The sequence below is a fragment of the Mustela nivalis genome, assembly GCF_964662115.1.
Source record: "Mustela nivalis genome assembly, chromosome: 3".
NCBI lineage: Eukaryota > Metazoa > Chordata > Mammalia > Carnivora > Mustelidae > Mustela > Mustela nivalis.
In genome coordinates this window covers 49,771,102-49,790,835 of record NC_139022.1, presented here as the reverse complement: position 1 = coordinate 49,790,835, position 19,734 = coordinate 49,771,102, and the positions used below count along the sequence as shown (strand labels likewise).

The following is a 19,734-nucleotide window of genomic DNA, read 5'->3' as shown; positions in this document are numbered from 1 at the left end:
CTTCTTTACTTCCCACAGTACTGCCTGACTGAGCCCCTCATCAGAGAGAAGCCTCCTGAATCAGACCATGTCCACTCCTCCTCCTCCTACCACCCTTCCAACACCCTCCAGTGGGGTTGAAAATCCAGATGGTACAAAGGGGGCAAATCCATCCCAATCTTACTCTCTTCCTTTTAGGTTTTTGCCTGTTTTCACAGGGAATCCCCTCATAGCCTCTATGTGACTTGAGCACTTAACAGCATGCGGATTTGGATCTGGCTTGATTTTTCCTTTTTTTTTTTTTTTAATTTTTCCTTTTTTTTAAAGCCAAACTTTTAATGAGGTAATCAGCATCTGATTTAAACCAATTTTAATTACATCCTCTTGCAATAGAAATGACTTTCCCTCCAAATTTGGTGATGTGTTATGAAGCTGTTTGTTGTTGAAGAGATAGCCATGTTTAAATGACCAAGGCAGGGTTGGGCCCGCATGGAGCCGTAAATGACTTCTGCTCGGTGCTGGGTGGGGGCGGTGGGGGCAGTCTGCAGGAGCCAGTAGGAGAGGGCACGCTGATGGAGAGAGTGGACAGTTTCTTTGGGACAAAATGCACTTTTTGGTAAGTTCAGTCTTGAACATGTCAGCCACAGGAATGCTTTGAGATGTCCACAGACTCCTCAAAAGCAACTGGCTATCTCATCCTCCACCCAGACCAAGAAGAATACCAAATCATTATGTCTAGATAAAAACAAAACAAAAAACCTCACTACCTTTTGATTGACGACTTTAACAAAATAAACTGATATTTGAAGACTTTTTCTTCTATGTTGGTGAAAATTTTCCTAAGATTTTAATGAGTAGCACATACTTGAGGACAAGAAGAAGGATTCTTAGTAGAAATCAGACTTCTATCTTAGTTATTTGAAGTTAAAACCTAGCATACCTAAAATTATTTAAACCAGCTAATAAAAGCAAGTCTAGATGTTTCCTATTAACCTTGGAATGTGCTCGGAAGAAGTCCTGCTAACTCTGATGTCTGGTACTGGAAAGCATGTCGGCAGCATAACCCACATTTGTGGCAGAGACTCTTGTTTGGAAATTCACGAGCAGTTTGTTGTACAGGGCACAATATAGTTTTCTTCTTTCTTTAGCTCTCCCCTTCCGCCCCCCACAACTTCCCTTCTCTCCTTTCACCTTAAAAGTAGGAGAAACATTGCAAAATGTAGTGTTTGTAATTTCTTAATTACAAGTGAAAATCAAGTTCTATTAGGGAATAAGGTGGTCCAGACTTAGAAACTCAATGTGTTAAGTAAATATTTACTCTGGTTCCACTCCAGGGAGGTAAAAGATTTTATTAACATATTTGTTGAGGTCATAGGGCCAAGGAAAAGCTTATGCCATGCTTAAATGCCTGAGGGGCTTTTTTTTTTTTCTGCTGCTAGTTAACAAAAGCCGGTTTTTTGTGTTTTTTTTTTTTTTTTTCCTGCTGAAAAGAGCAAATATCTTTTGTGGCCTTTACTTTCTTATTGTTCATTCACAAACTGCTTTATCTCAAACTAGAGCTTTAAAAAGCTGCTTTGTTTTTTCCCTTTGTCTGGAAAATCTCTTCTTAGATATCTCTTATGAATTTTGTTTCCAAGCTTTGTTCTTTTACTTTTTCGTCTGGTTTACTTTGAGCTGTTATCAGCTGTTTGTACTTTGTTTTGTCTTCATCACCGAAAAGGAAAATTGTCCACTAAAAGTCCAGATTGAAGTGTTCAACTTCATTCCTAGAGTCCGGTCCGCAGTTTGGCTCTGATTATTGTACCAGGCTGACCTCCAGCCCAGGGGAGGGTGCCTTGGCAGAAATCTGAGAATTCCTCGATCAGTAACTCCCTTTTTTGGATTTATGGAGTCTTTAGGTGGATTGTTTTGTGCTGAGCAGGTTCCTTTTGGAAAGGAATGAGGCTGGGTGGGAGGAGGAATTTGTACCATGCACGTGTCCGCAACCGACCATGTCCGCCAGCTGCCACTGCACCCTGCCTTGAACCAGGCACTGCCAAAGCCCTGACAGGTCACCCAACAGTCTCAGAGTGGTGAAAACGCAAGGCTGGATAATGATGTTAACCTCCTGTGGCTTGCTCCTGACTTGATTTGTTGTTCCTCCTGAAAGTCTTTGCTATTATTCTTAGAAATCAAATTTTTAAAGACTCAGCAGCCAAACCAGCAGCATATTATACTGTGGAGCAGAGCGACTGGGAAAGCTCTTTGTGCTGACGATTAATTTCACATGTAAACACTTTCGTTTTGTTGCCAGCGAGATTTCCTTTTCCTTTCTCTGCCTCCTTGAAATCTAGAAATAAAATTCCACAGCTGTCAGGTTCCCACATATTCATCAGCGGCCTCTCAAGATGGCTTCACCGCAAGCAGAGTGAATTTAAAGGATTCTATTATTAAAGTCGACACAGTTTGTTTCAGACACCCCAACTCAGAAAACAAAGAATTACCAATCTTTGGCCTGCATGACGGGCAATGTTGGCAGGAACACGTTATGCTGTGTGTCTATAAAAGGTGGACATTTTCTGTGCCCATAGTGGACCTGTGCACCCGCAGCAAAGCAAATGCCAGTGGGCTTCAAGCAGTTGGTGAGATGCCATCATCTTCCTCCTTGAACCACAGTTGTCTCCCCTTCCCCCATTTCTTTGGGTTAAGAACTTGTCAGGCCTTGGAAAAGCTGAGTGTGTCAGCAGGTGTTGTAATCGAGCACCCTAAAAGGCCACGGTCTCCTTTCCAGTGGGAGGGCATTTACAGCTGAGTGTGATGGTCAGGTGCGTAAGGGCGGGGTCTGTAAGCGTCCAGCTCGTGCATGCGTGCGTGTGTGAGGGTGGATGTATTTAGGTGGCTGCTTGTTTCATTTAGTTCCCAAACCAGAATGTTTGCCAATTCAGGCACCAAGTGACACTCTGCTTTCCCGAATGGGCAGAGGTTACATACATTATCTGAATGGCCTGGGGTTCTTTTTTGTCTTCTAGGAGCAGTGCATTTCCTCAGCGGTGTGCTCCAGCTCCAGAGAGCACTTGCAGGGTTAGGCAGATTGCTAAGACTAGGTCTCTAGAGAGAGAGCTCAGTGCATCATCTTTTGGCACCATCTAATCTTTGATGTAATGCTGTTCAGAGAAAATGATCCTTGTAACTCATTTATGGTTTCAGTTTACATTCTGCTCTCTCACATGGCCAGCAACACCTGGGAGCAGAGTCGTTTTAGACGGAGATTCTTAATAGCACCACTTCAAAGGGTATTTGCAGAAACGAAGTACAGGTATATGCATATAAATTCTCCTTGTAATACAGTACCAGCATTCATGACCTCCCAGCCAATTAGGTGGAATAGAACATGTACACATGCACACACACACACACACACACTGTTTAATTGGCAGAGAGATTATGAAATATGCTCCTTTGCTGTTAGAAGAATTAATTATGCAGGTTGGACACCTGCTGCCCTGCTCTGTTTTCCTAATTGCAGGGGGCGGACACCTGTCCTTGTTAAGTCATAAAAGGGCCATGTGTGTGCATTCCTCAAGCACACAGAACTCCACCAAGGATAGAAAATAATATTATAATTATGGTCACTAACAACCAAGCCATGCAGCATCTTCATGGCAGGTTTCAAAGAGGGTATGTTACCCAGTTAAGAAAGCAGCATACACATATGTCTGGGCTCTGAAGAAAGTCACGGCCCTGATTTGGGGATTGTTCTCCTTTAACAAAGGAGATCAACAAAGATGATTGAGAAAGACAGTAAGTGAACAAAGAAAAAATACAAATTCATTTAGTTCCCAAACCAGAGTGTTTGCCAACTTGGGCATCAACTGACAATTACTCTGCTTTCCAGAGAAAAATACAGGTGGAAACAGGTTATAAACAGCTACAATTAGAATTTTACATGCTGCATCAAAGTGACAGAAGACATGTCAGTTAGGTTCGGTGTGTGGACCATACTAGGAAACATTAGTCAAGTTTTTAAATGAAAAGCTTAGGCGAGGTTTCAAAAAGAAGTTAAGTGATAACCCAGTTTGCATGGTTTTAGGACTTTGCAGGAGTGACCTCTGAGTTCCCCATTTTATTTTTCTAATTTGGCTATCAAGTAGTAATTACTGGCAAGCTTATTACCTTATGGACTTAAAAAAATGAAATTATTTTTCATAAGGCATTATCCAGAGAGTAAAGCCAAGAAATAAAGATTTACAAAGGTGAAACCATGAGCATTTCATTTCTCCACTTATAGGATAGACCATTGAAACTTAAATACCCAAACATCACATCCATGGAAAAGAATCTGTAAGAAAGAGCACATTTTCACCATAAAACTGTTTTGAAATATATAGTGGGTTTAAATATATTTAATAAAAGCAGGAAATTGGTTTTACCTAAGAGTTGTTCATGGATATCTTTATACATATCTATCATTATTAGTGTGCTTAAGCCAGTGTGGTTCATTTTGTCAGTTCTTTTGTTTTTAAATTTAGCTGTCAGTGAGATAATGCAGCACTGTAAAAAAAGATGCATTAACTAATATATTCAGTGACAAGCATAAACCCTTAGCCTTTCCCAGGATTCAAGCAAAACCTTTGCATGTTCTTCAATTTAAAATAGTTCCCTTCCCAGTGTATTTTCTCAAACACTCCTGTGTTCGTTGTTGAGGGTGTAGCTTGTTTCTGTGATTCCTAACTTCAAGAAGAACAGTATTCCAGGGGGTTCTGAGGATTTTACCTGAGCAAGAGCAAACAATTATTGTCTATATGGAAGACAGTTTTAACAGAATATGTATCTTCTTATTAACAGGACACAATCTTCTGTTGTTAGGATTAAGCCGTACTTTGGTTTGCTTGTGTAACAGAGCAGTAGTTTTGAGGTAGTGCCATTCATATTATCTGGAATGCTTGCATAGCTGAGATGCACGTCATCAAACCAATAGAGAACTCAGTAAGTTTAAAAAAGAAACAGTTAATTAAGTTGGTCTTCATGAGGAACACAGTCTTGAATCCAGAAAATGGAATGAACCGGAGTAAGTTTAAGCCACGTGTCATCACGTAGCCATCAGTTGACTAGTACCAATATGAACGAACAAGTTTAGGGTCCAAGCAAGAACAGGTGGACTTCAGGAAGACAGATCAACTTCAACGTTTTCTGACCCATGTTTGATCAGTACTCAAAAACCCTAATCCTAGGGCCACTGGTAGCTCCTGATATTCTGAACGGAGCCAAAAGATGGGGTAGAGCAGCTGTGGGGCTGCATTTGTGCTGCTGCTTGGATGGCCACCGAGAGCTGCAGCGTGACCTCCTGGCCGTAGGGTGCTTTCACACATGGCGCTCATGACGCCCTGACCCTCAACCCACTGTCTTCCTTGGCTTACATCTGCTAGCCATCACATGCCCTCCCAGATCGGCTCACTGCCATCCCCCATTTCTTCTCTTGACAGCACTGTTGGATGGCTTGCTGAATGTTTTTTCTTTTCTTTTTTTAGTCTGTTGATACATTTTCCAACAGCTACTCTATTTGACATAACCTATACATTCTTTTTTTTTTTTTTTTTTTTTTTTTTTTTCATTTAAAGCACATAATTAATTTGCCAGGGCTGTCACAACAAAGTACCACTGATTAGGTGGCTTTTAAACAACAGAACTTTGTTTTCCCACAATTCTGGAGTCTGGTACTCTGAAGTCAAGGTGTCAGCAGGGTTGGTTTCCTCTGAGGCGCTTTTCTTGGCTTGTAGATGGTCGTCTTCTCCCTGTGTCATGTGGCCTTTCCTCTATGTGTGTCCTTTCCTCCTTATAAAGACACCAGTCGTACTGTATTAGGGTCTCCACTCATGACCTCATTTTAACTTAATAACCTCTTTAAAGACCCTATCTCCAAATATATGCACAATCTAACTGGGGATTAAGATTCTGACATATGAATTTTGTATGTGGGGAATGTACAATTTAGCCCACAGAACACACTTTTATAAAATGATCGTTGGTGCTCCGAGAAGGCAGGGACTGTGTTTCTCGTAATCCCTAGAACCTAGCAGTGTAGAGCACACTGCAGTTGCCCCGAAAACTTGTGGCAAATGCATGCTTAGACAAGGGTATTCTGAGGTATCTGAGAGCAAGGGTAATGTTTGTCATAGATTTTTTTCTCTTAAGTCCTTCACTTTAGAGTCTCAAAACACCACAGGTAAAAGAACGAACAAAGCTGTAATGGAGGGCGCCTGGGTGGCTCAGTGGGTTAGGCCGCTGCCTTCGGCTCAGGTCATGATCTCACAGTCCTGGGATCGAGTCCCGCATCGGGCTCTCTGCTCAGCAGAGAGCCTGCTTCCCTCTCTCTCTCTGCCTGCCTCTCTGCCTACTTGTGATTTCTCTCTGTCAAATAAATAATAATAAAATAAAATCTTAAAAAAAAAAAAAAAGCTGTAATGGAGATAGTATATATTTCCAATAATCAACCAACTTTTTCCAAATCCAAAAAAAAAGTTTAAACATCCCCTTCAGATGCTATATACAGGGATATGCTGAGTTCTTAGAGACCAACCAAGCAAGATTTAAGGATGTAACAGATGCCTCTATCCCTGCCATTTTTTTGGCTTCAAATTGTGATCCTGAAGGAGACTGGAAGAATTTACCACACGGCTAAAGGGACATTTTTCCTAAAGTATACCATGACTACTTGATGATTCAAACACTAAAAAGTACCTAATTAGAAGTGCCCTTGGTCAATCTGTGGCTAAATTATGTTTCAAAAGAACAAATTGGGATAGGGTAAGAAGTTTCTTTAGTTGTGGGTTTTGCTATCAGATACCCATGTTCCTGAGTTCTTTGGCAATAAATAAATAAATAAATAGATAGATAAATCACTGTTTTTCTTAAGGAAAAAAAAAGGAAAAGAAAAAAAGTTTTTGGGAAAAAAAATTCTAACAATAATAAATATAATGATTTCTGACGCTATTTTTCCCTGCAGATTGGACTTGGGTGGCTTTTGTAGTGATGCTTTGAACCTGAAAGTTAAATGCTAAAGCAGTGACATTTTGTTAAAATAGACTATCACAGAAAAGCTCAAGAACAAAGATAAAACATTTACTTGATGTTTCTTTTCACTGTGTCCATGCACCTAAGTTTTTACATGTATTTTTATCATTTATTTACAATAGAGCTTTATTTCTTGCTAATATGTATAAAATTTAAAATTTGCACTTTTAAAAGTAGTAATGTAGAAATTTATTTATATTAAGTGAATTTTATATCTATTTATATTAAGTGAATCTATAGTTGATCCCAGTTGGGATCTCCTTAAATCAAGCACAAAGTGGAATTCAGTATGCTTTAACTTTGTTTTAAGCCTTAAAAAAAAGCTGTATATTTTAGATGGCATTTCTTTTTCTTCACCCATTCCCAGTTCAAAGGTACGTTAGGGGTGACTTGTTTGTCCCAAACAAGGCAGATGGTGGAATTCGGAGGGGAAAGCTGAAGGAGGTTCATGTTGGGGAAACCACATGACCCAGAAAGCAGACCCAGTCTGAAGTCAGACTTCCATTCTTACAGAATGAGCTCTCAAATATGTAAGATAGAAATGTGTGTGGTGTCTGTGGACTGGTGTAATTTTGAGAGAGGTGGTAGGCAATTTGCATTCTGGGGTGTTTTGAGGGCATCAGGATAGTGGGAAGTTGAGACTCTGGAAATCTGGTTTCAGTTCAAGTCTTATCCTGTTCTCACTGTGTGGCTTTGGACAAGCTGGTGACCTTTCTGAGTTTCTGTTTTCTTCTCTCTGATGGTAAGACTTAAGTTTATTATCAGGATGTAATTAGTGTATGCAGAGCTGCTTGCTAACCTGGGATGTGCTGAAACGTTATTGGGGTAAAGCAAGGATAGTTGCTGTTCGACTATCCTGAAGAATCCACACAACCATCCACATTTCCTAGCTCAGGCCTCCTGACCAGGACAGTGAAGACATTGCAGTTGCCGCATGACTAGGCTCCCACATCTGTGGCTTCCAAAAACAAAAACGTCGTCCAAGCCTGTTTGTTAACCTATTAATGAGATGTGATTCTTCATATTATTTGTTGAATGTGAGACTTATTTAGAGCATTTAGTGAATCAGATCTGGAGGGAATCTTACCTAATTTCCTCCCCTCCCTTCAAGCAGGGCTGCATCAAATGTGAATTAACTCTGGCAGATGGTTGTTAGATTCTGTTTCTAGATTTCTTAAAGGAGATTTCACAGTTTTCCTCTCTAAATTCTTTCAGCAATTTAGCAATTCTTATGCCAAGTCCTTCCTTATAGCTGACCTAAATCCATGTTGTAATTTAATTCCTAACCCTCTACTCTTGTCTTTCCTGGAGATGGAGAACAGCTGGTCTGCAACTTTCTTATGCTAATAACCCTTTGTATACACTTAATGAAGACTTACTCAGTTCCACTCTGGGCTCTCCCCCTTGTCCTGCATGGCCCCACCCCCAGATTCATCAGCTGGTATTCTCTGATAGTTCATGGCCATGCCACCCATCTCCCTGCTTCTCTCTGACACTTGGCTACATTCAGGCATGGGGCAGAGTGTCGCCAGTGGCCACGTGGACCTGGGGAGAATGCAAGCTGCTTGTTGCTGTCCTCCTTATGCTTTGCGCATAATGTTGGGCCTTTTAATTGATTATTGGGATAACCCCTCACAGAGTGGTATGGGTGTGTGGCACGTTTATCTTATAAACATGGAGGTTTGTAGGTATACTTACCATAGGTTGCTATTAAAGTTAGGCCTCCCCAGTGCCTTAGTTTGCTCAGCCAGTCACTTCAGGAGGCTGCCACTTAAGAGTGCTGAAGGTAACACTGATTGACATCTTTGCTCTGATGGACTTAGTCTTAGAAGACCCTGAGCCAGAAGTCCCCTGAGTGCTATACATCTGGATGCACACTGTCTGAAAGAGGTGAAGGGCTTTCCCACTGCTCTAAGTTATAATCAGGAAAGAAGTGACACTGAGGATTGAGCTCATGAAGTTGATCCCATGTGATTTCAGAGTGGATGTTGTTTTTAATCTGAATATGTGTGCTTTTATGTCTCTGTAGGTTTATTACCCAGAGCTCTCTGTCTGGGTCAGTCAAGAACCATTTCCAAATAAGGAAATGGAGGGAAGGCTTCCTAAGGTAAGATCCCTAGCTACCATTTTGTTAAAAATGTTTTTTCAGTTTAAAGCCAACTAAAAAAGTCAGTTATTTCTTTTTTATTTTAATATCCATTTAGTCTACAATAAGAATCTAATAACATGATACTGTAATGATCTTACAAATAATATATAGTACATATGTACTACAGATACATATATATCCGAAAGTCCTATGATTCTTAAGGTTCACATTATCTTTCTTTTTGACAAGTTCAAAGCAGATTTTCATTTAAGAATCACGGAATCAATTTATCAAATGCACATTTTACAGGTTTTTACTTTGTTCCATTCAAGTATGATTAAACTAAAAGATATCTTAAAAGTACAAAATGATGATACTTTTGTCTGGTAATAGTTCCTAAATGTCTGATGAAATCACCCAAGAAACAAAACAGAACATGAACTATTATTTTTCTTTCTTCTAATTTTCAAGCTTAAAAGTATTTTCTACAAACATCTTTTCTTCGTTCTGACATCTTAGGTGTGATAATTCTCTGCATTAAGAAAATTTGTCAGATTTACATTTTGGATTTTAGCACCATTTCTAACAACAGCAACACTTAGCAGTTTTAGGATAGATTCCTTTGGACTTGCTTGTTAAGGTAAATATCAATTTGACCTTAAGGAAGAGGACTGTACTTTTTACCACTGACCTGTTGATTTCGCAATTAACATAGAAAATGTGCACTGAAAATAAAATTTCCATTCAGAAGTTTCATAAGTGTAACTGACACATGGTGACACATTTCCCAGCTCTTATTGACATTTTAATGTTTGAGAAACTCTTACTTACACTAAATGGCTTCAGCAGTGCCCTATCTTTTACTGACAGGCAGCATTTGGAGAGATTGTGTCAACTGGTAGTTAGCACTAAGAGAAAACAATTCTAAATCACTTTAAATCTTCCAGAGAATTTCTGAAGGTCCAGGTTGAAACCAGTGTTAGGAAAGTAGGTGAACAAAAGGATTCTGGACCTGCCTGAGCTACACTTGTGCCATCTTGTAGAGCTGGGGTGGAAGTGAGCTGGTGTCCTGGAGCTTTACTTAAAACACACGCACACCTCCATCACCCCAACACCACTCCAACACCACCTCACTGCCACCTCACAACACCACCGCCCACCATAGCCCCCCACCTCACCTCACCACCACTTTACCACCACACACTCCTACACCTCCACGCCAGCACTCCAGAAGCTCCCCCACCCCCACCCCAGCAGCAGCAGTAGTATAACTCTAGGCATTCTTTACTGGGAAGCTCAGGGCATCATTCGTCTGAGCAGCTGAGGACAAGACATGATAATGGAGGGGAAAGGAAGAGTACAGTGTTTTCATTATTTCTGCCCCATTCAGCCATCCAGAAGTCCTTGCTTTGATACTGGTGACATCAACCAGAGTGGCAAGACTAGGCAAGTTCTTCAGTGAGGTCAACAGCCCCTCCCTTTTTCTTAGAAGGCCAACCCAGGACCTAGACCGTGCCTCCACTGAGTCATGTTTCACACGGTTGGCACAACGGACCCTGAGATTCAGGTCTTCTGTTCTTTTCTCTCTCCATATGTGAATAATCCTTTAAGCATAATATATTTGTCCTTCCCAGAAGTTTTCTTGTGGAAAAGCACATCTTTGTATAATCGACAAAAATAATCTTGTGTTGTCCGAGGTACATTATTGAGAAACTGGAGGATTCAGACTCGAACAGTTCTCAGCAGAGAGGGCCGGCCAACCTGACGTAGCTTAGTTATAGAAGCATCCGGGAGAACCAGTCTGGGGAACCACCAGACACATCTGTTGCTGCTGCTCCAGCCTTCTAGATTGATCTTCAGTTGTCTGGGAGCCATGAGGAGCTGGATGATGGAGGAAGATAGGATTATTTTTGCCTGAATTCTGATAAGGCCTAACTTCTGAAGAAGTAAGACTACATTGTATCTCCTCTTCAAAAACCTTCTCCCCTTGTTATAGAAGCCTATAGTTCTTTCAGTGAGGGAGCAGACTTTATTCTTTTCAAAAAATGAGGGGTAGGAAGTAAGGACTGAAATCTAGTAAATTCTAGCCACCAAAGGGAAGATGTGCAAAGCTCTTTCTGGCTGGTCAGGTTTGACCCCTCAGGGCACTTTAGCAGCATGCCTGTCCGCATGGCTTACCACTGTTGCCTTGCCATTGTCCAGTTAATTTGGGCATCTCCCATACAGAAAATAAAGGGCAGGATGGACAGGGACTATTTTTGTCTCTGTTTTAATCGCTGTAGCTTTAAAATCTGAGTATTCAAGCCACAGTAGGTATTCAGAACATGAATAATAAATGAAGACATGAACTTTTGGGGGGGGGGGTGGTCTCAAAACAGAAAAAGTAGTAAAAATGGTAAATTCACATCTGAAATAATATCCTTCAAATTTTTTTTCCCCCTAGAAATATCTCTTTCCAGATTACCCAGAATCCCACCCAGTCTTCATTTGGTTTTGTTTTGTATTTTCCATGAAGGTAATGGGGTTAGGAAAATGGAGACTTTAGAGACTGGCTAGTTAGTCATGCAGGAACTGAAGTAAGCCGCTGTAAGGGCAGCCATGGACAGAGTGTAGCTGAGTGAAATCACACTTACGAAGTTTTGATTTTCCTTCCTGGCCTGTGATAATTAGCAGCCACTGAATTCTTTATTCATCCAAAACCCAAGTTTGTCACATCTTGAACTAGGCTAACTGGTTGAGGGAGAGGAGAAAAACAGTTTAAAACCACCAGGATCAGAGTGGATTTTTTTTTTCTACATCTTGGGATTATAGGTCAAAATTTCAAGATTAAAATTTTTTGCACAACTGAAAAAGACTGCCCAGTATAATGATTCTAAAGGTTTACCTAGGTCCTTAAGTGTGTGTGAGTAATGAATTACATTTTAATTCAGTTTTCTGATTTAGTCCTATTGCTATTTAGTGATACCAAAACAACTTAAAAATCAAAATCTTAGAACATGGAAGTACACACTGAGTGGATTTTCTATATATCCTGAAAATGTATGTTCCCAGAGTCTGAGATTTTTAAACTCAAAATTTAGGCATACCAGGTGTTTAACATTTAAAAAATATATTTATAGGAAATAAGACTTACTAAAGCTGAATTATCTGTTACATTTAGTTCATCCTGTGGCTGCTGAAAACATTTACTCAGTTTCAAGTTGTTTGAAAGTTCCTGACTTCTGAATTCTTAAAAAGAGATTCAGATGTGATAATTTACAGATCTCAAAGCAAGATTATTATTTTAATTCAAGTATTCATACCCAGCCAAAATAGATTAATAAATGTCTAATTGGAACATATGATCTGAGCAAAAAGGAAAAAATAATCTTTTAAAACCATATTGCATAATGTGTCTGAGAAAACTCCAGCAATTAATGATATGGCTAAAAGAGAAGACTATTGTTAAATCACTATTTTCCTATCTGATTGGGATATACAGGGTATTTGTGGTAAAGTTAAAAGTTAAGACCTATCATCCCTTGAGCAAATGGGCTTCCTGTCCTCTTGCTCTCTGGTTATGATGAAGAGCTGCTCCCCTTGGGTGCCTGGTGGAGCATCAGTCACACGGTGGTTGGATTATTCTAGATGTTGGATTATTCTAGACAGAAACAGAGACACTTTACTCACATTTGTGAGGACAGATTTAGAATAGCCCCAGGCCAAACAAGGTGGATCTCACTAAATTCTGTCCTGGGTGTCACACTGTCCTCTTTCCTGCAAACACTCCCACCTTTGGTACCTGCTTGTGGTTCTGATTATCAGGCCCACATGGACTGGGCCAGTTGTCCAAAGAATAAACCATACATAAGTTACCTTTGTATAGGCTGTCATCTCCTTTTAAATATTTTTTTATTATATATTGGAAAACAGGCAATTACCCATCTCCTTCACAGTCACTGAATGCTTTGAAGAGAAATGAGCACCTCTTACCCAGACTCATGTTGGGCCCTGTCTCACACTAAAAACTGTCCTCAGAAACCTGACTCTGGGGAATGCTGCCTCCCACTTGGCTGGGCACAGCCATTAGAGAAGCCCTTGATTCTCCTGAAGCCAAGGCAGCGAGTGTTTAATTACTTCATGCCCCCACAGACCTAATATTTACATTCAGGTGAACTGTGTTTAATATGTAAACTCTGTTTGCAAAACATCTGGAGTTCAAGGATAAAAGGCAGGAGGGAGAAGAAAAAATTTCAAATGGTTTCAGAAACATGACTACGTGTCTTTGTGTGTGTGTGTTTGTGTGTGTGTGTCCCCACCTGGTTTTCAGGGAAGTCTTCCTGTCCCAAAGGAAGTGAACCGCAAGAAGGATGAGCAGATTGAGGCCGCCTCCCTGACTCCACCTGGCAGCAGTGAACTCCACTCCCCAGGCATCGGTTACCTCCACTCTTTTTAATTGTCACACCTCCATTTGTATTACATATGGTGTATGGGTATTGATGAGGTCATGGTATCATATATGGGATTTTTTTCTGTGTAAATCATCAAGTATAAGAAGAAACTATGGGACTCTGAGCCTTGCTTTAGAGAATTTACAGTGGACAAATAGGTATCATCAAACCAGTTTTTAATCATTCTGACTCAAGTGAAACCGCTCAGAATTTCACACTGTGAATCCACGTTTACAACCCTTACAGGTGGGCCTTCAGGCCTGGTTCTCAACAACGGTGTCTTCCACAACTCAAACTCCCTCTGCTCTCACACAACCGGTCCACTCCTGCCTTTTCACTCACATAGCTCCCGACGGCTTCTCGCAGAGGCTGAGAGTCCCCATTTTTTTTTTCCATTTAGATGTAATAAGCCTAGTAGTTTATGTTCATCGATTGTCTGTATATCTATATTTTATCCATGTACTCTTTTGATGTATAGAAGTAGTTTGAAACTCATTGTTTCCTTGTGGTAAGTGACCGAGATGCTGCCACAGGACCTGAGACACTGATGAATGGTGCTATTTTGGACTTTCAACATGCTCCTTGGCGAGGTAGCTCTGATGGAGTTATATTTTATTTCCATGTTCTAAGAAGGTGTTGGTACTCTGTTTCCCTGAATGTTGTTCTCTAGACTGGATTGACTTGTTTTCCTCGTGTCTTCAGTGTGGCTTTCTTCTTCAGCGTTGTAGGTTGAGTGAACGCTACCAGAGAGAGTGAGAGACTCACGTCTCGCAGGATGGCACTCACGGACAAGCAGTCCCAGTAGCGGGAGCAATCACAAAACTGTAATTTACTTACCAAATCTCTTCTTTCCGGTAGCCTCGCCTGCCTAGCTTAGAGAAAGAAAAGCAATAATTTGACAGGCGTTTTTAGATGTCTCTTTTGGTTCTTTTTGTTTGAAAGGATATTTGGAGGGAAGAAAGGGCAAACGTTTCAAACAAATGCCCTCTGAAAAATAATCCAAAACAAAACAAACCCCCCCCCCCTGCCATCTGAGTCAGAATCTGAAAATTACACCTTTCCCCAAAATTAAGTTGGAAAAAAGGTCTTTATAAAATTTTTAAAAACCTGAAAAAAGGCAGAGCACTTTTCTTCAGCAATTTTGATAAGCAAGGTATAGATTTTACATTTTTGTCCTTGCTCCCAATGAAATGGATAAATAAAAATAAAACCAGACAATACCATCTACTCACGGATTGTTGTTGTGTTAGCCAGTCTGAAAGCCCACCTTAATTTTTATATAACTGTCTTTCAGCTCTTCCTTGGACAGGGCAGACTGTGTTCCGCCCTGTTCCGCGTCTGACTGTTACCGCCCATGCTGCATGCAGCGCACTTCTTCGTTCTCTTCTCGCTCCCCCATTGGCCTGAGTTTCTTGTGCATCTTCCTGCCCCCTCCTTTGTTAGAATAGGTATATCAGCCGTGTAAATAGAGCAAGAAAACAGTATTCTGCATCTGTGGCATTTACGTAGAGTTGCAGTTGTGCACTGCTGGAAATGCAGGCTTTTGTAACAATGTGATCTTTACTGATGCACTCACAACAGGTACCCAGTGTATTTTAGCTATTTTAGTAGTATTTGTTCAATAAATATGCAAGCTGTAAGGTAACTGGCTTGGCTCGTCATTGGAGAGGCCTACTTCTGAATGCTTTCACTGGTTTGTGCTAGTTCGTGTGTTCTCAGAGCCCCCAGAGGAGACCGAAGGGCAAAGGTCAAAAGGGAGAGAATGAGCTCTGCCTTTCACGTGTGTTCCCTTCCGAAGGTTCTATGCGATTAGGGGCGAGGCTATGGCACTCTATCCAAAAGATACGAGACCTCCCTTCCTCAGGGAATATTTGCACTTACACATAGACAAAAGGCTTCCGCTTGGAGGGAGATGAGAATTTGAGGCGGGATTTTAAGTCATTAGTTCATATGTACCCAGCTACCTGGGATCTAGCACGTGATGAGATGGCATCACCAGAGGTCTCCTGTGAACCCCACAACCAGAAATTCAGGCGGTTCATCCTCTCCCTGCGCATGAGAAATGCAGCTGCTCCCTCCTCCATGAGGACGTAACTTCACCCGGTTTACCACAAGTTGCTGAAGTGGCTGGTTGTGTCCAGGTACTTCAATTTCACCTGAACAGAGGCTAAGGCCCAGGCCTCTGAGATAAAGGCCAGAGAGGAGGGAGAGGAACCAAAGGGGGCATGGCTCCCAACTGGGTGCTCAGCTTCTGGAAACTGGGGATCAGATGCCCGCTTGACACCCGTGTGTCAGGAGAGACATTTATGCTGGGGAGTTATTTTTGAAATTCACATGCATTGCAGATTTTGGTTAATTTTCCTATTTGCCTTCAACTTTTATTAAGAGAAAAGAACATTAGAGCAGAACTAAATCCCAACTGCCTACCACATGCTCAGAATTTGTTCAATCCAAAAGAAAACTCTTTAAATGGAGCTACCGCTACCTTTTTTGGTAATCTCATCCAGAGGTTAACATTTCCGAATATAAGATAAGTCGTCCTTAAACTAAATTGCCTTTCACCTTACAAACAACTGCCATATTCCTCATCCAGCAGCTTCCCATCCCCTGTATGTTTTCACAGCTCAGAAGGGATGCATCTTGTCTTCCTGCCATTGCTAAATGGGAAACCCAAGAAGCAATGAGGCCATGCCACAGAGGCGGTATGGCCTAGGTGGCTTTACACCCATCTGTGTCAGTAATCTGTTGCCACAAAACACATTACCGCCACACCATGCACCCTAAAACAACACTTTTCTTAGCTCACAGATTCTGTTCTATTCAGGAGCAGGTTAACTGGTGCTTCTGGCTCAGGATCTCATTAGCTTGCTGTCAAGTCAGCAAGCTGTGGTCTTCTGAAGGTTTGACCAGGGCTGGAGAATCTGCTATTGGCAGGAGAACTCCGTTCCTCCACTCATGGGCCTCTCTACAAGGCTACTTAAGTGTCCTCATGACCTCTGGCTTCCCTCAGAGCAAGTAATTCGAGAGCTGGGAGCGAGCCATAATGCCTGTGACCTATTCTCAGAAGTCACTATCATCCGTCATATTCTATTCATTAGAATCAAGTCACTAAATATAGCCCACATTCACGGGCAGGGAATTAAGCTCTACCTCCTAAAGGGAAGAATACTGAAGAATTTATGGCCACATTTTAAAACCAGCACATCATCTGAAGTTAAAGCACTGAGGGTAATCGTAAGCCAAGGGCTGAAAGTGAGAAGGGCTGAAATAGAATCATAGCTACTTCTTTCACTGAAGAGGTTTTCACAGTCTTTATAGCTCCAGAGTGAAGGTCCAGCTTTCCAGATTGAAGGTGTGTAAGGGAGAGCATCCAGGAACTGCAATATTGGGGATGCACACCCTCCATTTATTAAGACAAGTGCTGCCAGCCCCGAAAGGAAAACTTAGAGAATATATCAGGAACTGTAAAAACAGGAAAGCTAGAATAAATACTGTCTAAAGTTCTATTCAGTGCAGTGGAGTCGGGTTTGCCGATGACAATTCCCTCAGCCTCCGTGAAGCCTGAAATATTTGCTGCATTTTAAACTTGTGGGAGCCAGTTCTGACTTGCTGAGCTATGCACTTCAGGGGTTAATAACTGCTGAGGCAGAGGTAAGAACTTGGAGTGCTAGCTAGAGTCCATGTGGGAGACACAAACTCTGATTAGGAGCTGCTTTGTTCTCTCAGGAGGCAAAAATAACACCCTGTGGCCTTTGGGCAGGGATTGCTAACCAACAACCACGGATCAGATAGGATGTGTAGACTTGTTTTGCCTGCTAAGTGTTTTATAAAAAAATCTCAATTTGATTGCCAACGTTTACAAATGGGAAGATTTCATGTGAAAATGCAGGTTTTTGTCTTCCCTGGAAAACTGAAAAATCTGGCGATAGAGGGGTTAGAGCCACGTAGGGCCTCCCCCTTTGGTGAGGCATAACCCCCCCTCCCCAACAATCCAGAGCTCCTAACCTCTTATTTTCTTATACCCTGCCTGCCACCATTGGCTTGTGGGTCGCAGCACCCATGGTTGGTTTCAGACAACAGTGACCTGCTTATTCACCCACAAAGGACCAGGAGACCGTCTCACATCTTTTTGTTTGGCAACTGGAGCCCATGTGGGTCTGTGAACACTAGACAGGGAATAGGCTTCTCATACCGCTCCCCAAATAGGGGCTTCTGCTGTTCCATCTGCATCCACAGAGTCTCTTTTAAACTCTTTGGGACTGAGATCCTTATGGTTAAAAAAAATCTTGCACTGGGTCAGGTTAGGCTAGATAGGGGTCTGATAAACTCCTGATTTTTAAACTAGAGTGTGTGCCTCAGGGCATGTGAAGTCTTTCCAAGGAGCACATGCTCCTGGGTAGTTTTAAGGGAACTAATTTCCAGATCCCCTACACATATCCTACTCTTTCCCAAAATGGATCTACTAGAGAACAAATCTGTATTCATATTAGTCCCTGCCCCACATTATAAGAACAAAGATGTTAGTCTCACCTATCCCAAATCTTAATATGACACAAGGCCCCTAATATGAACCCAAACTCCCAGATGTGGCAAACAAAGGGAAAATTCCCTTTAATGGAAACTTTATGGTCCTTTGAAGGTTCCTTTAATCAGAAATCCATACAACTCTGGGCTCTCCTTTCTTAAACACATGTTAAAACTGCTATGTTAGAAAACACAGAAATAAGGTGTTTGGACTCATATATGGTTTTTCAGAATTCAGATATATATGGTAAAGTGGAATGATAGACAATTTTTATTTAATACCTTTTCCTCTTCCATCTCTTCACTCTTTTCAAAGAACGCCTTGCTCTTGAGGGGGAGAGACCTGAGAGAATGAAGCACAGAGAAAATCAGAGAAACTGAGTACCAAAAATGGCCTCTTTGCGTACTTGTACACAATTACTTTCCACAGTTTTCCATACTCATCCCTAGGATATATCTGAACTGGGAAGAAATGCAACTTAGAGCAGCTACAGCAATATATAGGTTTGCAATGGTGACTACTATCAATGTAATTAGAATGCCTTCAGGCAATACTAACTTTTACAAGATAAGATGGATAAAACCCAAGGATAAACTTTCCTGTGCATTTTCATAGTCAATGCACATTAGTTAATACAGTTGTCAAAACCTGTTGTATCAAACCAGAGACTGAAATAATTATTTCAGTTATAGTCATATAGTTTTCATCATATTCTCTTGTTTAATATCTTTTTCATAATAATAAAAAATTATGTGCTGCCAGACTGATTAGCAGCATAGGACCTTTCCATATTATTAGTAGTATTTCTACTACTATTTTTACACTAGGATTTGTTTTTGTTTTTTTTTTTTTTTTAGATTTTTAATTTATTTAACAGAGAGGTCACAATTAGGCAGAGAGGCAGACAGAGAGAGAGAGAGGAAGCAGGCTCCCTTCTGAGCAGAGAGCCCGATGCAGGCCTCATCCCAGGAACCTGAGATTATGACCTGAGCCAAAGGCAGAGGCTTAACCCACTGAGCCACCCAGGTGCCCTTTTTACACTAGTTCTTATTCTCCAAAGCCAGTCAGCCATATATACCATTTTTACCAGAGACATACTGCCTTTTATCATTATTTTTTTTAATTTCTTTTCAGTGTTCCAGAATTCACTGTTTATGCACCACACCCAGTGCTCCATGCAATACATGCCCTCCATAATACCCACCACCAGGCTCTCCCTACCTCCTACTCCCCTCCCCTCCAAAACTCTCAGATTGTTTCCATTCTTATTTTATATGAAAAAGAGTCTATTGATTATCTTGTTTTTTATAATTTAAACATGGAATTAACTATATCATTTTAATTTTTATTGTGTTAGTGATCAGCTTCACAACAGCTAAGTGAACTGAAAAATGAAGTCAAAGTTTTTTTCTGACAGAAAGGCTACCTGATTTGGCTACTTGGTTTGGCAGTGAACCCTGGCTCTGCCAATGTGGTTTGTGACAGACATTTTCTATAAATGAGTTGAATCTGCAACTCTAAAGTAATAGTAACACATTTAAAGCAAAAACAAGGTCAAAGTATTTTATCAAAAGGCATTGTTTTGGCAAAACTGTAATGAAATTAAAAGAATACATTTCTGAAGACAGAATTTTAAAAGGTGAGTCTATGTGAAAGTGTTA

At 40.9% G+C, this 19,734-nt stretch overlaps 1 protein-coding gene and 1 long non-coding RNA gene across 5 annotated transcripts in view; one reads left to right on the top strand and one right to left on the bottom strand.

The window, feature by feature from the left end:
- Window positions 1-15,193, top strand: part of NREP (neuronal regeneration related protein) — a 29,002-nt gene extending 13,809 nt beyond the window's left edge. For all 4 annotated transcript variants that reach the window (XM_082723745.1, XM_082723743.1, XM_082723744.1 and 1 more), the window contains 2 exons: window positions 9,059-9,136; window positions 13,428-15,193. In XM_082723745.1, coding sequence (XP_082579871.1) covers window positions 9,059-9,136; window positions 13,428-13,553 — 204 coding nt within the window. In that variant the 3' untranslated portion in view covers window positions 13,554-15,193. The remainder of the gene's footprint in view (window positions 1-9,058; window positions 9,137-13,427) is intronic.
- A 674-nt stretch (window positions 15,194-15,867) lies between these two features.
- LOC309861154 overlaps window positions 15,868-19,734 on the bottom strand; it is a 153,351-nt gene continuing 149,484 nt past the window's right edge. Inside the window, exon 4 of the long non-coding RNA XR_014309787.1 lies at window positions 15,868-18,415. This is a non-coding gene — a long non-coding RNA (uncharacterized lncRNA). The remainder of the gene's footprint in view (window positions 18,416-19,734) is intronic.